This window comes from Gymnoscopelus braueri (genome assembly GCF_963280865.1).
Source record: "Gymnoscopelus braueri genome assembly, chromosome: 14".
Classification (NCBI taxonomy): domain Eukaryota; kingdom Metazoa; phylum Chordata; class Actinopteri; order Myctophiformes; family Myctophidae; genus Gymnoscopelus; species Gymnoscopelus braueri.
Window position 1 is genome coordinate 40,647,605 of NC_137619.1, and position 11,477 is coordinate 40,659,081.

Consider the following 11,477-nt stretch of genomic DNA (forward strand, 5'->3'; position numbering starts at 1 on the left):
TCCCCGTAACAGAAACCTAAGGCGACATGTGACATGCCCCAGGCGCCTGTCTGAGACATTAACCCATTAAGACCTGAAGCCGATTCTACAAATGTCTTCTAAATCCCAAAAGTATTCTGAAAAAAAATCCCCATGTTTCTATACCAGTGGTTATCAAACGTCTTCATGTCAAGGGCCCCCAAAATGATATGTATTTGGCCGCCGACCCCCATCTCAAAATATGTTGTTCCAGGGACCCCCAGAAGCAAAGATTTGAGTTAAAAATGTTCGCTTTAAAACAATATATTTCAAAGATTTTCACGATTTTTCCAATGCCATGCTTGTGCCTATGCCGCTGGTATGCCCCCTAAGTTGCCGACATGTCGCCTATGCCGGTGACATTCCGGTAATACCGGCATGTCAGCGGCATGTCGCTCTTTTTTATGCTGTTTTAGGTAACCGGACATAGGTGGCGCTAGAGGGTAGCTTGGGGGTGCTTTAGCTCATCATAAGAAGGCCATAGCACCCCTAAAGCACCCCCAAGAAAGGTACAGTACATGTACAGTATGTTGTGTATTACATACGTTATGTAGAGTTAATTTCTATAATTCGTCTGATGCAAGCTGCTGACAGCGTGATGTCAGGTAGGTACAGAAGGCCTACTGTCTGCAGTCTATTATGTTGTTCCGAATAGGCTATACGGTTTATAATAACAGACTATCCTATAAAATGTATGTTTTAAACTCAAGGGTTGTTAATTTCCCTGAATCCACTGAAAAAAATACTTTCATCTTGTCTGCCCCTGACCACAATCACACGTATCACACCGGTTCAACAAATACCCATAGCGCTACAGCTATGACTGTGTAGGCAATACTAAGTGTTTATGATGTTACGTTGTTTATGCCTATATTTGGAAAATATAGCTTTGGTAAAACAACTCCAGAGTATATTTTTAATGTTGTTTTTACCACATAAGATATGTGGTACACACTCAGCAATACAAAATAATCAGACTGTAGCTCAACACTGCACATACACTGTATATTACAGTCAGTCAGTGACAGAAACCTCACCACCGCTGTTGGTTGCTAGATCTACATCACCAGCGCATCAGACGAATGATACAAATTAACTCTACATAACGTATATAATACACAACATACTGTACATGTACTGTACCTTGGGGGTGCTTTGGCCGTCTTATGATGTGCTTAAGTACCCCCAAGCTTAGGATCTTGCTGTGACTCACAGAAATGGCAATGAATGCATTTGTTAGTCACAAATAAATGTGTGCACTAACAATTAGTGCACATCATTTTTGCCATGAGAACCTTAGTAGAAAGGAATGCTTCTCAGGGTGTCTAAATGAAGAATATGAAGTATACTTTATTGCCAGTGTACACAAGGCAATTGAAATTAGTCTTTGCATATATCCCTCCAACACGCGAACCCCCACACATACACGCAAACCCCCACACATACTGTGTTTCTTCAGAGAAGTCAAAGAGCCCCTGGAGCAGTTGTTCATATGGGTTCAGTGCCTTGCTCAAGGGCACTTAGGCAGAGATGGTGGGCACAGGGCAGAGGGCACCATAGATTTAATACCAGCCGCCATCTGGTTGGCATTAAACAACTCGAATACACTCAAATTGTCGTGTGTGTGTGTGTGCGTGCGTGTGCGTGTGCTTGTGCGTGTGTCATTCCTATCTTGTGCTAACTGGAACATAAAAATGTACAAATTGTACGATTGATTATTATTTTTAAGGGATGCCCCAGGAGCCCCCTCAAAGACTCAATGAGTTCCTGGCGGTCCAGTTTGAGAACCACTGGAGTAAAAGCCGTCTAGATATTGCTGCCGGGGGAGTCACATTGGTCCAACTTGTTTTTCTTCTCCACTCCTTATCAGCTCTCTGTGGACCATATGCCTCCCCTTCCACGGGACCTTGACAGGGGCCTGTTTCTCTCTCTCTCCCTCCATCTTGTTTATGTGTTATTACGCCGCCACACTCACACGTCCCCCTACCTTAAATGATGGAGCCCTTGTACTGTCAGCAGCACACAGGGGTCATATTAGCTGCTCCCAGGCAGGCAGAGGGGCGCAGGCTGGGGCTGGGGGCTTCGATCAATTGGAATTCTGTGCTTTTCTTTTGGTTTGTTTTGATCAGTGCTGGATATTAGGAGGAGAAGGTGCCGCCGTAGCCCCCAGGCTTTGATGTGATTTACCTGGGAGAGTGCGAGAGACAGAAAGGAGCGTCTGGAATGAGGCCAGTGCTACAATGAGCTCCCGCTGCAACACATTGCCACGTCACACACTAAAATCCTGAGAGTTAAATTAACCCCTGGAACCAAATGAGTCCCTGGAACCAAATGGATCCTAGGGGTCCATTTGGTTCCATTTGTGCACTCTCGGGGTGAAATTAACACTCAGGATTCTATTGCGTAGCTCATTTGAAAGGCTGTATTTGCCTCTGTTCCGACACGAGGCACAACATTAGACACACTGCACGCGTCTTTAATGTCCGTAGCGCCGGTAAACACGTGGAAACCTGTTAATGCATGACACATCATGTCAGTGTGCAATGCATGCTTGATACATATCCTGGCTTGAGACGTGCTGTAAACCTATTATTCTTGTCGAGTTATCACACGACATCTCGCAGAGCAAAAAGATAGGAATTGGGTAACAAATATGCTTCTTTTGATCGCATCGAATAACACAGAGGGCATTGAACAGCGATTTTCTCTCCCGTGGCTGGCTCTGTGTCTTGGAGCAAGACGAGACAGGAGGAGAAATGGAATCATTGCGTCGTCTTTCCCCCACGCGGCATTGTTTCCTGCGGCCCTGCTGTTGCCACAGAGCGGATTCCATTCCAGAGGGCTGCATGCAGCAGATGAAAAAATAAGTTTGATGTTGGAAATGCATTCGTAATTCATGTCCTCTCCAGAGCACCCACCCTTCAGCTTGAGATTGCGATAGGATCGTAAGCGTTGGCCGACCCAGGATCTGTTCCTGTCAAGTGCGCCTCCCACAGAACGAACGGGCGCATGCATCCAAAAACAATGTAAAAAAAAAACAAAAAAAAGAAAATGCAGCGGCCTGTATTTCCCAGCGACATCTGGTGAAACAGCTCAGTCTTTGAGAACGGACTCGCTGCTATAGATACAGAACAGAGAAAGCATTTTGAATTATACACTTTCTTCCAACATTCCTAAGGAGCTGTATTTGTTTACATCATTGCCAGGCTGCATGCCCATGGGGAGACTGGTTGTTTTTATGGCTGTGCTTTGTTTGGGTGATTATTGTTGTGTGTGTGTGTGTGTGGGGGGGGGCAGTGTGTTGGGTGTGTTGTGGGAGTGAGGAGGAAGCAGGAAGGGGTTCTGTGTCTGCCGAGGTAAAAGAGAGGATAGAAAGGGGGGAAAGGGAGGGAGGAGAATGGGGGGGAGGGGGGGTAGTCTCATGTTGCCTCAGACCGACGGCAGTCTGTAATTAATTTTGCATGCATCGCTCTCCCTTCTCACATTTGTTTTGTTGCTTTTCGAAGTAGGACTCGTTAGGAAGGCAATGAATTTCCAGGCGTGAGAAACTTTGATGCGCTAAGTACCAGCCGCGGCTTTGGTGCGAATGTAAATGCACTGCAGGGAATTTGAAGTTCTGGTAGACGCTCGGCATCTCTTCCATTGGCTGCAGTTGTTATTGTTTTTTTTGTGGCGTTTTGGATATTCTTGTGTTGATACCTCATTGATGAAAATTCACCAGACTGACAATAATATTGAGTCTCTCCTCGATATTCTCAGTCCAGTGGCCTCGTGGTTAGACTGTCCGCCCTGAGACTTGGGAGGTCGGGATTCCCGGCTGAGTCATGCCAAAGACTATAACAATGGTACCCAATGCCAGTGGTGGAAAGTAACTAAGTACATTTACATGTACTTAGTTACATTAGCTAATTTCTTAGCTAATATCTTAGTTAACCAGCACCATTGTGAAGCAGTTTGTTTATGTTTAATTATGAGAGTAAGAAAGCAGCAGCCAGAACGGGTCATTTATCATTGCAGCTGAAAAACACAACAGAGAAAAGAGCAGAGAGAAATATTAGTGATTTTTTTAAAGCTAAAAACTTTTATAACACTGTAAGGACCGTTACAAATTCAGTGCATTTTCGTAAAACACCCTAACGTTTCCACTTTAAATAGCAAGGCAAAAGCACAAAGGCCTAATCAATAAAACTTCCAATACCGCTTAAACTCCTTTATCAATTCCCTCACCAGCTGCCTCTGAAAAAGGGAAATGAAGGTTTAATGAGAAAACAGGGGGAAATTCACTGGAGTGCATGGACAGTTAAGGCCTTCATTTCTGGTGCATAAATGTTAGTACAGTATGTCTTCATCGGAGTCAAGGACTCCTGATGAAGATGTACTAACATCAAAATATTCCCTGTTTTGCTGCTGCGTCCTGCACCTGAGAAGCAGTGGTGTAAAGTAACGAACTACATTCACTTAAGTACTGTACTTAAGTACAATTGTGAGGTATTTGTACTTTACTTGAGTATTTCCAATTTCCAACACTTTTACTTATACTCCATTACATCTCGGATCCAAATATCGCGATGCGACGCATTGTGAGCTTGTAGATCTGCTATTTTCAAAAGACTTTTATAGTTGAAAACTTGAAAACTTTCTACTTTTGGTACTTTAAGTACATTTTGATACCAATACTTTTGTACTTTTACTCGAGTACATTTTGAATTCCGGACTTTTACTTGTTACAGAGTATTTCTACGTTGCAGTATGGATCGCCGGATCATGCCTATCTAAGCTGATGCAATGTGGAATCCCCTTGTTAAAAATGTAATGACGTCTGAATCCATGTCTTCTTTTATGTTACAGATAACTCTGACGTGAATGAGAGCAGCACCAGCAATGGTGGTGGTGAGTTTCCTCTATTAAGTACTCTGCCATCTAGTTATCCTGAGGCAGCACTGAAGGCCAGAGAACTAAAGATCTACACACAGATTCGCAGAGGATTCGTTTTCCGCTGCCTTCTGCCCTTTTTCTTCTGCACGCCGGTGGATATATTTCTGTTGAAAAACATACACCTGCCAACATCCTCAAAGTGAACCCCAGAACATTCCTTTGCTTTTTTTTTGTTCAGTCAATTGGGATTTCAGTGATAGGATTTCTGCGTTAAAAGCTGCAGTCTTTTTTTTGTTTCTTAAATAAATGTTGCTATAACCATTCTGTATGATGAGTATGTAAATACAATATACGTAACTAACACAGTTGTGGTATTGTAGGTGGTCTCCCTGCTCCTCCATTGAGAAATGTATTATCCTGTGGTCCAGTATAGGACCACTACTGGTCGACAAGAGGTTTCGCATGAAGCTCAAAGAGTAACATCTCCCCTGACCAAACAGGCTTTACCTCTTAACTCTGCCCTCATGCGGGACACCCCAAGTTTTTAAGTCCCAGGTTGGACATAAATCTTATGGATTGCAGCTTTAATTTCAAACTCTGAGAGTTTCCGTGCTAAATTAACACTCAATATTTACTGTGCAAGCTTTGAAAGGGATAGAGGGTTGATTTAGGAAAGCAGATATTCATCTTTAAGTGATGAGGGAGTAATAACCCTCTGTGTGAACTTATCCCACCTCCTGCTCAGAGCGTTACTCTTCACTCTGCAGGCCTCACTGTTATTGCCTCTCCTTTGCTAACCTCCACTGACTTCTCTCCTCTCCACTATTCTCTTATCCTCCTCTTCCTTTCCTTTCCTCTCCTCTCCTCTCTAGTGGAAGTGAATGACCAGGTTGAGGGCTCGCAAGAATCCGATTCAATTCCAACCGACAGCGTTCAGTCCAAAGGTACCAGCCCAACGTGCGCACACTCCCAAGCACACACACATCCCTGTGCATTCTTATTAGTGGCCACAGCTGCCGAGTTAAAATTCACTCCAGCAAGAGAACCCCCAGCGCGGCGGAGCGCTATACCGAGATCCACTAGTGTTCACATTCCACCCTCCCTCTTTTCTACTTTCTAAATCCCATCCACTTCTCTCTCTCTCTCTCTCTCTCTCTCTCTCTCTCTCTCTCTCTCTCTCTCTCTCTCTCTCTCTCTCTCTCTCTCTCGCTCTCTCTCTCTCTCTCCCCCCCACCCCTCCATCCCTGTCTCTCTCTATAGGGGCAGGCAGGCAGGCGGTTTGTACTGTGCGTGCTCCTCCAGGGCCAAATGCATTTGTAAATCCTCTCTTCCCCCATCTCCGGTGCGCAACAATGACCCTGATATTTTGGTCTAAACTTGTCAGCGTGTCTTTGGAGATTGAGTGTGATGAATTACCCGCAAACTCAACGATCAGGCGTTTAATAAATCAAGCGTGCAATGCATATTATTTTAACATGGAGGCCTACGCAAGACTGCAGGGGCAACAATCATGCTGATAAATCATATTTGATAAGGAGATATCTAAAGATAACAACCGTGTTGTTATCTTCGGGGTCTCTCCATAGAGGCTTTATACGAATGCATATCATTTGAATGTGTGCATCTTCACAGCGGAGGCTCTGCAACATTTCTGTCTCACTCTGGATCGTGTGTGAGGGTGGGATTGAGCTATGTGCAGCTTCCAGGTTGCAAAAGAAAAATCATTAAGCAACTGTTGTGAACAGATTGTCGGTTTCGAGAGAATAGGACAGGCTGCTAGCCTGTCTTGTTCTTTCTTATTCTTTGTCTGCTAGTGGCAGCATATAAAACAACTTGGCAGAGGCAAATGGGTTGGTGTAGGAAAAGAAGTGCTTAAATAACAACCGGAGACGGCGCCAGCGAAGGCAAGGCATGATGTCAAACAACTATTTGGATCGGCGGAGATGAGGCATAAGAGAACCGGGTAACACATATAATATTGTTAAAATCAGTGTCACAGATGTAACACAGCCGACACAACAGACACCCACTGTTATGTTTTGGCGCTCGACTCGTGTCTTATTTTACCACCAGCGCAGCTTTGGGTTTTTTTTTTTCCAGAGCGATATTTCTGAGTGAAAGAGACAGGGTGATATTAGAGTGATACGAGCAGCAATAAACAGTTACGTTCGGTGATGTACACACTGCAGCCAAGATCCAGGGTTTTATGAGGTGAACACAAAAATCTACGGTCACGGTACTCTTAACTCTCTCACTGCCAGACTTATTTCTGGCTGCGTTTGCCCACTGCCAGCGATTTTTCGATTTTCTTACCTTTTTCAAGTAGTCACAGAATATTTATCTCCAGTATTATCAATCCCCTGGTGGTTCCTAATCACAGAGGGTTTCACTGTGCTTACGCAAAAAAACTAATCATCGCAACCTCCCCGTTCAATAAAATGTTATATGCCTTTGAAAATATTATGACGATGTCTCATCATAAGTCGTTCTTGGCAGTAAGAGAGTTAACCCATTAAAACCTGAGGCGATTCTTTAAAAAATTCTAAATCCTAACAGTTTTTTGAAAAAATATCTAAAACATTTTTTTTCAAGATTTTTCAAAAATAGCAGATCTGCAAGCTCGTAGCGCGGCACTCGGTGCCGCGCTATGAGCTTGTATATCTGCTATTTTTGAATAGCCAAAGAAATCTAAAGTGACACAGATACGTTCCAGGTCTCAATAAGGGGTATTTACAGTATACTTTTTTTGCACGTGGGTGTTGCTTACCGAAAATAGCATATCTACAAGCTCACAATGCGGCGTCCTGCGAGCACATTGTGAGCTTGCAGATCGCTTACTTTCGGTGTGCAACACCCACACGCAATTAAGTATAACTCAGGCCTTGCTCAGGTTACAAACAATCGGGGAAAACAACCTGCAAATAAGGGGAAAATAAATGTTTTTCCCCTTTGAATTCGCGGAGCTCTGAATCTTCTCTGAGTCTTGAGAGATTATAGGTTCCAAAGAACCTGCTACTGTACATCTGGTGCTGAAATAAGAAAACGAATAAAGCCCCTGTTTGTTTTCCATCCAGAAACTGTGGAGAAGATAGAATGACCGGCTGAGGGACGGACAATCAACCTCAACTGACAGCCAGCAAACTGTGTGAAGGCCCACCGTGTCCCCCAGCCTCAGAGGAAGCTACAGTACACTGTGGTAGTATGGACTCTGAGACTGGCCCAGGCAAACCAACATGACATCACACCCCCCATTTCATTGACTCCTTATACTTTGAATCTTTGTTATGAAATTTATCATGAGACCCATCATTCCTTAAATATGTACGTATATATGTATATATATGTAAGTAAAAAAATAATAAAAAAAAGAGGACAAAAATAAACTTACTATAGGACTTGAACATATCAAGCTGAAAAAAAGAAGAGCCATACCTCACTGTGTGTTAGAGTCATCCAACATATTGTCAACTGGGTGAGATGAGTTCAACCAGATTCGGTGTATTTATTTGGCATATACCCAGTGCGAGAGCATGATGAAGCTATCAGAGGGACCTTTCTAATACAAGATAACAGCCCCAGCACCCAGACAATTGACACTACAGGCTGGCTGATGCTTAACATCAACCTGTTGCTTAGTTTTTTTTTGTGTGTGTTTATTTAGTTGTTGTTGATTTTTTTTTTGGGGGGGGGGTTGTTTTAATTCACACCCACTAGATGTCGTCACTGTTGCTGTGATGACATTCAACAGTGGAATACCTGACAACAAACAGCATCTGTAAGCTTCTATTAAGTGCAACACTGACACCTGCCATGTTCTCTTATACGCCGCTGTGATTCTAGTCCTGTTGCTTAGAGCCTAATTTATATGTTGTTGTACGGCTGTGTCACTCTCCAAAAATGAGTGATTTTCAACCGATCTTCAGTTGAAAATCACTCCTTTCTGACCTGTGACGCGGCCATACGACAAAGTGTCAATTCAGACCGAAGTCCATGTGCGAGACACTAGTGCTTCGATATAACAGCGTCTCTCAGGATGCTGGTCTCACTGAACATCACTGATCACATCATCACTGATCACGTCAGGTGTATCTGCAGCTTAACTCCTTAACATTAAACTGAACATCAACACCCACTGCAGAGGATCCGAGTGTTAAGACAAAATGTATTATGTATTTCTTTTACTATTTTTGTTGTGTTTCTTTGCTGTTATCAGTGCATGCGAGAGTTGTTTTGAACTTCAACAACACAAACAGAATAACGTAAAAGTCACAGCCTGATTTATATGTTGTTGCGCGCTGGTGTTGCGAGCCAACAATAGACAATCTACATTTCACAATGTGTAGCATTGCAACGTGTTGTGAGCTTATAGATCGGATATTTTTGGCATGCAGCACCGGCACACAACAAAGTATAAATCGGGCTTACTCCCTCTAGCCCTCTTTTCTCTTAACCAGATTGTCTATAACTGTATGAAAATAATATCTGCCTTATTTCATATCAAACATCAACCACAGACATATGGAGGTGGTCTAAGTGCAAAGTCTTGGTTGTGTTATTGCTTGCAGATGATTTGTAACGTTATGTAATGGCTGATGCCTTGATTTTTCTGGGTTGGTTTACTAGCAAAAAGCATTTGGATTTCTTTACTTTCAAGTACTCTTATGATTCATGAATTCTCTTCAGTGGTGCCATACTAAACATCAGATGAATTACAGTTCTATGAAATGATGCCTTCATACTTTGATGTTTGCTTTGCTAAAACAACAATGAAACTGACTAATAAAGTTTAAGGTGGAAGTAACGTCTGAGCCCCCCTGTCTTATTTACTCCAGAGTGATAAGCCTTTAGAGATGTGGATTCTAGCTGGTGTAACAGCAGTGTGGTCAGATAGTCTGACATCTGTGTCAATTAGACAGCCCTGTGATCTCCAGCACACGGACCTCATGCCCTTTAGAGCTCTGTTCTATATCAGATGAGAAGGGATATCTGTCAGACAGGGGCTTCCTCTAACCCCACAGGCCTTACCGCCGTCTGAAAAACTCTCTAATGGTTACAAACCAGAGGGAGGCCACACAGTTTATTATCAAAGCCTCACCCGGCTGTCCAGAACAAAGCTGACTGTGGTCTTTAAGGAAAATCTTGTCTGGAGTGCCTCTAATATGTTTCACTTTGTGAAACATATCACTTATGAGGTTGCTTAGGCTCTTGGTGGGTAGGATATAAATAATGGAATGGAAGAAGTCTCTTTATAACTCTTAGAGACTACTATGACTCAAAATAAAGGTCCATTTCATATGAAAGGAGATGAAAGGTGATTTACTTGGACTGACCAACTTTAGGAACTAAAAAAAATCCCAAAAAGGTAGCACATCAAACATTTCAAATCAATGGAGGACAATGTACTCACATTTCCACTTTTTTTATTGGCACACACCAATAAACGAACGCTTACGCGCTTCGGCTATGAGCCTTCATCATAGCCAAAGCGTTCGTTTATGGTGTGTGCCAATAAAAAAAGTGGACATTTGGGTCTAGCACTCCAATGAGAAAACCCATTGTTGATGCGATCTACAGTTTATTGAATTATTGGTTTCTGAAAACTGATTTTCTAGATTTTCACACTTTCACAGCACTGAATAGCAGGGCTGTCATGTTAACATGTTACCATGTCACAGGGCTTTTAGGCATCCCTGTGACAGGGCTACTGACATGGTACTGACCATGATACTGACCAAGATACTGTCATACTGACATAATCATAAAAAATTTAAACATGGTAGGCTACTACAGCTCATTTGACTGCAGAGTTCATGAAAAGGTCTAGGATGAAATTAATAAAATGTGCACTTGAATATATTAAACTGTTAAACTGCAAAACTAATCAAATAGTGGGATATAGCATTTTGTGGAGGAAGCGCACCTAGTAATGCCTGTCACTTGTTTCTCTGTAACATTTTCTCTCTCTCTGACTCATGTTCCTGACCTGGCCTACATAAAGAGACTTCTGCCTTTGTCCCAGCAGCAGTGCCCATGCTGTGACCTTGTTTTGTGTTCGATTTGATTATGTTAATATCTCAAGTTACTTTGTGTTTTCATTGATGACTTGTTTTCTTTTGGGAAAATGGGTCTGGTAGTTTTCTGGCTTCTTTTGAGTATATGTTTTCCCTTTTTTGGTTTTGTCAGAGCAAGAACTCCGGATTTGGTGGCCCATTGTTGTCGCAAATTGACCATTGTTGCTTCCCCTTCCTTACGTTGAGTTCGCTGACCTGTCTCTCCTTTTTCTACTTTCTGTTGATACTTAAAGTGCTCTTTGGTAACAGTTTGGTTGTCTGGGTGTGTTTACAGCATATATTTGGGCGAGAGAGAGCATGTGAGATAAATCAGTGATTTATGAACCGTTGGTTAAAGGTTCAAAACTCCTGAAGATCTTTTTCACTCTCCATCTAAACTCAAAAAGGTGGGTTAAGTATCACATTCTTAGTTAATTATTACATTCTCAATTCCATCTTCCATGCTAGCATGGCATGTGAGTCAGGAGTGCAAACCATGGCTCAAATGATGAATCAAGGGTTTATAAACAGGAA

The 11,477-nt window shown here is 42.7% G+C and overlaps 1 protein-coding gene across 3 annotated transcripts in view; it reads left to right on the forward strand.

The window, feature by feature from the left end:
* Positions 1-9,688, forward strand: part of macrod2 (mono-ADP ribosylhydrolase 2) — a 763,167-nt gene extending 753,479 nt beyond the window's left edge. For 2 of the 3 annotated variants that reach the window (XM_080448593.1, XM_080448595.1), the window contains exons 14-16: positions 4,867-4,908; positions 5,766-5,837; positions 7,968-9,688. In XM_080448593.1, coding sequence (XP_080304719.1) covers positions 4,867-4,908; positions 5,766-5,837; positions 7,968-7,990 — 137 coding nt within the window. In that variant the 3' untranslated portion in view covers positions 7,991-9,688. Of the gene's footprint in view, positions 1-4,866; positions 4,911-5,764; positions 5,838-7,967 lie in introns of all 3 variants that reach the window. The other variant, XM_080448594.1, reaches the window with a different exon arrangement.
* The last annotated feature ends 1,789 nt before the right edge of the window (positions 9,689-11,477 follow it).